Source organism: Montipora capricornis, chromosome 14 (assembly GCF_036669925.1).
Source record: "Montipora capricornis isolate CH-2021 chromosome 14, ASM3666992v2, whole genome shotgun sequence".
NCBI classification, from domain to species: domain Eukaryota; kingdom Metazoa; phylum Cnidaria; class Anthozoa; order Scleractinia; family Acroporidae; genus Montipora; species Montipora capricornis.
The window spans coordinates 397,501-403,071 of NC_090896.1; the positions used below are offsets into that span (position 1 = coordinate 397,501).

General features: G+C 39.1%; 1 protein-coding gene across 5 annotated transcripts in view; it reads left to right on the forward strand.

Annotated features, from left to right (window-relative positions):
- Window positions 1-5,571, forward strand: part of LOC138032921 (galactosylgalactosylxylosylprotein 3-beta-glucuronosyltransferase 3-like) — a 17,947-nt gene extending 12,376 nt beyond the window's left edge. For 3 of the 5 annotated variants that reach the window (XM_068880636.1, XM_068880634.1, XM_068880635.1), the window contains 4 exons: window positions 823-928; window positions 1,379-1,983; window positions 2,698-2,991; window positions 4,684-5,571. In XM_068880636.1, coding sequence (XP_068736737.1) covers window positions 823-928; window positions 1,379-1,983; window positions 2,698-2,991; window positions 4,684-4,788 — 1,110 coding nt within the window. In that variant the 3' untranslated portion in view covers window positions 4,789-5,571. Of the gene's footprint in view, window positions 1-103; window positions 514-822; window positions 929-1,378; window positions 1,984-2,697; window positions 2,992-4,683 lie in introns of those variants that run through there. The other 2 variants (XM_068880638.1, XM_068880637.1) reach the window with 2 other exon arrangements.

Consider the following 5,571-nt stretch of genomic DNA (forward strand, 5'->3'; position numbering starts at 1 on the left):
TTGTAAGTTCACAAAGTCTTATGGGTCGTATCCTTCCCATAATACACTGCACTTCTTTGCATTGTTGGGTTGTTGCCACTGACACCATCCAACATTCCAACATCTGCCGAACCAACGACCAGTTGTTGCGTCCGTTTTGACGGAGCCTTTAAACACAATTTCAAGCAGCAATGCTTTATCAGTAGCGAGAACTTTGATTAACATTGCGTTGCAATATTGTCTTATGGTTGGCAAAGCATTCGCTTGGAAGGCAGTAACAGTCTCAGCATTAACAGCAGCCATTGAAAGACCATTCCAGACGGGGATGACAACAGGGAAAAAAGAGAACTTATATGCATTAGTGCGGGCAAAGTGTGTCTGAACTTATGAGGTCACGAGAGACTCGGGCGAACCTGAAAGAGACTGACAGCATAACCTTCGCTTCTGCGGAATTAAGACGCCAATCCTCCCTCAGAATTTGTTTTTCACAACTGAATTGGGTGGCTGAGCCACTGACGACTGTAACTGAAACAGGTATAAGAAGTAGACATCTTACTCCATAGCGAGGGATAACCAAGCACGAAAGACAGTTGTTTTTGGTGTCCGGCGGCTTTCTTTTTGTACTTTCTGGTTTATTTTCTAGTTGAAAGGTCCCTGATGTAATCTTCCTGGCAGCTGCTGATTCTCTTTTTTTGTAAGCAAATACAGTTTTCTCAGCGTAAAAAGGTTTTGAATACTGACCACGAAAGACAGCAACCGAGTGCTAAAAACACCTTTCACGGTGCAAAAGTACAAGCTACCGCTAATGGTTTTGTAACAACGTTTTCATTTTAACTATTTCAGATGGCTCGAGGTGCAATCAAATACGCCATATTTCTAGGGATTCTTCTTGGAATTGTCATAATAACAAGAGTTTTGGAAGGAGTATTAGAGATCGCAAGTGTAAAAGGTAAGGGTTATCACTTGCCGGATTAGACCGTTATCATAAAGCATATATATAGTGAATCAACCTTTGAGAGCCTAGCTGAATGTCTTGAGATTTGCAAACGTTAAGATTTTCTAGTCATCTAATAAAGATAAAGCCCAGTCCAGGTCTAAAGCAATATTATTTTGCAAACTCTATGGGAAGCTGTGATCGCCGGCAAAGAACAGGTCAAGTGGGTCCTCAATGTCATGGCTCAGCGGACGGCCGGCCCGGGGGTTTCGCTTTTTAGAAAGATTCGCATGTACCTGTATTACTCACTACATCTGCCGTAAACTGAAATTGTTTAAATTATTTTCATTAAATCACTTTACAAGACTGTAACTTGAGCAGTGAATTAAATCTTTGTTTTACTAGAACCATCGGGGCCAGTCTAGACCGGTCAAAACGTGAATTTTCTTAAAACTTCTTTTTTAGGACTGTATTTTGATAAGTACGAAGGTCGGCTTGTGAGAAGACTTCCTTCTGACTCGGAAAAAGCTGCGTCTTCTTCGTCAAGAAACACTCAAATACAAGGAAAAAGATATCAGCTTTTCTCATCCGGCGAACCAAGAACTCAAGAAAGAAAAGTATCTGTACAACAGCTACAAGCAAAATTGAAAGAATTAGAAAAAAAGATAGGTTTGCAAATGTCAGGATGGGATCCTAAACTCCCAGCAATATTTGTTATTACACCGACCTACAGGCGATTCCTGCAGAAAGCGGAGTTAACGCGCACGGCGCAAACTTTGAAACATGTAAAAAATCTGCATTGGATTGTTGTGGAAGACTCTCATGAGAGAACGAACCTTGTAAAACGATTTTTAAGCCGTTGTGGTTTGAATTACACTCATCTGAATGTACGAACTCCTGCTGAAATGAGAAGGAGGAAAAATAAGCCGAGATGGACTAAGTCAAGAGGAGTGGAGCAGAGAAATGTGGGGATCGACTGGCTACGGGAAAATGTTAATCCTAACTTGAATAAGGGAGTGGTATATTTCGCTGATGATGATAACACTTACGATATCAGATTATTTGAAGAGGTAAGTGTTTCCTCGTGCTAAATTGAGCTTTTAGTATGATCATACTTTGTTTATCCTTGTTTTCATCGAATATGGTTTGTAATAATTCCCGGTTATAAGAATTTTATTGTATAAAATACTGGGGGTGGCAAAGAAGGCCGCAAATATTTCCCTCGCTTATTTACCCCGATATTCTCCCAGTTGAGTGACTTAAAAGACCGCAAAAGCCAAATGACCCTGAATGCGAAAGTTATGAGCAGGTCTCACACATGATTGATAATGGTAGAAGACAAGGCATTGGACAAATATCACACTCTCAAAGATAAACCTGTTGGTCACGAGTGTCTGAATCGAAGGGAACTTTCTGCAAGCATTCCTTACACAGCAAATTGCCAAAACGTTCACTTTAAAATAATATTCGTTTTGCTTTCTGAACATTTTTCCTGAAAATGACCAAGAGGGGGTGAAGAGGGACACGAAAACTGGAAACATACTTTTAAGTGATTGGAAACAAGACATTATTCTGAAATGCAAATTTGACCCCGCTATTAGTCGAGTTTCAGGTGACATACGCCAGATGATAGTATATCACCTCGACCGCTTTGTAGTGGTGAGTTCGAGCAAGAAATCTAAAGCGCAAACGACGTACTAATGTTGGTTGCAATGGAATTCAGGGTATGTCCGAGTCACTCGGTGACATCATAATAAAACAAGCTCTTCGTTTATGTCATTCAGATGCGGAGTATAAACACAGTTGGAGTGTGGCCGGTGGCCTTTACAGGCGCGGCTAGATGGGCTGGACCCATCTGCAAACACGGTCACGTGGTGGGTTTCCATACGAACTGGAAACCATTCAGGACTTTCCCTATTGATATGGCGGCGTTTGCCATCAACTTGAGAAGGCTGCTGGTAGAAAGACCGGAGGCGCGGTTTGACCCTGACATCAAACCTGGATTCCTAGAGACTTCGTTTCTTGAACAGATCACGACCGTAGAAGAACTGGAACCTAGGGCCGGAAACTGTTTAAAGGTAAATTGTGAGCTGAGTAAAATACCTAATTTTCAAGAACATACATTGTATCTTCATCTTTCAGCCTGGAAAAAGTGGTGGGAAGGGTGAATAGCACAATAGTTACAGGCTATAGAGCGGTTTTCAATTGAGTGTCGAAAGTAATAAGCGAATTGCTTTGGTTTTGCATTACTTCACTCAGTGATTGGCTCAAAGTTCTTGCGCCATTTTTTCAACCAATCAAAAGTGAACTATAACCAATCGTGACTCGTGCGTGCACATTTTCCCGCGCTTTGTGTCGGCTACGTGTAATTACTTCGAGTTTTGATTGGTTTACTGGATTGTCTCCGTCCTTTAAGATAAGATAAGATAATTTATTTCATGTCAAATTACACAGGGGGTGGTCTCCCAGTCCCCAGAGCCAGAGGCTCATGATAAGAGTTTTCGACCAATATTAAATTATAGTTCAGTTATGTATATATTAAAAAAGCCTATATTGCTTACGTATTACGAGTTAAATTAAAAATTACGTATATCTACATAAATTAATTAAGTCAAAGGCAATTACTGCATTGACAGCCGGTAAAATTTATTTTATTTAAAAGTCTACAAAAGGATGATACATTAGGTGCATTTTTACAACTAATGGCAACAGGCTGCAGGTTCCGGATACGTGAGATTATATACTTATATGAGCCATGAAGGAATCTACTATTATATGAAAATTGTGCTACGTTTAGACCCCTCCCTCCAAGATTATATGGTGTAACTCGGGGTTTAAATAACTTGGCTACATAGCCTGGACCATTTTCCTTAATTAAAACATTTACAAAATATTATCAAAGATTTTTCTATACGCCAATGTTCTAATGTATCCATATCTACCATCCTAAGAACTGATTCATAATTAGTTCTTTTCCCCATGTTCATTATAGTTCGTAGGTCATAACAGTTCGCATCTTCCAGTTTCTTTTTAAATGTTTTATCTATGCCCATAAGTAGAGAGTTGCAGTACTCAAAATGTGATAATACAAAGCTCCTATAAAGAAGAAGCAGAGCATTTTCCGGGAACTAAGCGTTTAAGGCGGCGAAGTGCGGCTATCTTAGCATATACTTTCTTTAGCCTGTATACATGTACACGGGATAACTTTCTTCAACATGCCATACATTACATTTATATGTTCTTTAAAAGAGAACTTATTATCCAAACATGTTCCAAGGATCTTAAAGTGGTCTTTAATGTCAATGGAAGTGCCGGCAAAGTCCAGGTCATAGGATGAATTCCCAAGGATCATCGCTTGGGTCTTTTTGATTGGCCAAAGTAATTACTTTGGTTTTGGTTTTACGACACTCAATTGAAACTCGCTCTTTTATCGAGTAAACGCAATTCTTTAGGTATGTCGTTCCAGCCAACAAGAAAGGCCTGTAACCTAGCGTTCTCTTTTCTTTTATGAGGAACCGAGGCCTGGAGAAAAGCGAGAAGACACTGTTACACAGCTCGTACAGCAGCTGTTTCCTCTCTTCGTTGCAAAATGCAAGAATAATGTCTTTTTACATTACAAGTGCTAAATAATAAAGCAGCGTGAGTAAACGATTCGGAGTCCAAACAACTGACACAATTTTCAATCTAAAACGGCTAACATTGCTTCTGTATAATTTGTTAAACATTTTCTTATTTTTTATTCATGATCTTCCTGTTTTCTTAATTGTTAGGTATATGTTTGGCACACAAGGACGGAGACGCCAATCATCAACATTAATGGAGAAAAACAACTTATCAAGCGAGGAAAGCCTTCAAATCCTGATGTAGAAACATAACTTGAAATAGACTATAGGCTATTTCTTAACAATTGGTGCTTTAGGACTTATAATTCTTAACACTGGAAGGGAAACTTTCTGTGCGTGGTCTAGTCAAGGGCTTTCCTGTTTATGTCTCTTGTATCTTGTCCCTCAGAGGAGTCCATCTTAGTTTCGTTACTCTTTCTTCTTGCATGAGAACCCCGTTCTTATATGTACTGAATGGAGAAAGGGACCGGTGGATAGCAGGAAGGACTACGAGTGTAAACACATAAAATTAATCGGAATAAATATCAATAGGATTAATTAGGCCAAACAAATCCGCTACATTCAGATTCAGTGACATGCAGATGCATGAATAGGAACTCAATATATCAATTAAAAAATTCATATTAAAAAGGTTATCTTAGGAGACAAAATAAAGACACCTATACAGGCGCTAGAGTCCCAACAACCAACGGACTCCCTGGGCAAATTACTGTGGTTCCTTTACACCTATAAATGCAATAAAAATAAAGCAAAAAAATACCATATACGGTATTATAGACAAGGTCAAGAAGCAGAGCCATGGCTGTTGTTACAGACCGCGTGCGGCACAGAATTTAGGAGATGTTATGACTTCCCCCTTATCGGTACACCATCACACCTACCTTCGCTTTCGGTGTTAGACTCGTTTATGTATATTTTCGAATCAGATTAAATTTAGATATATACGTCATAAGAATTAAGATAAGCGCAAGATTCTTACTCTATATACCATGACATAATTTTCAATTGACAAAAATAAAGAAAAGAAGTAAATTT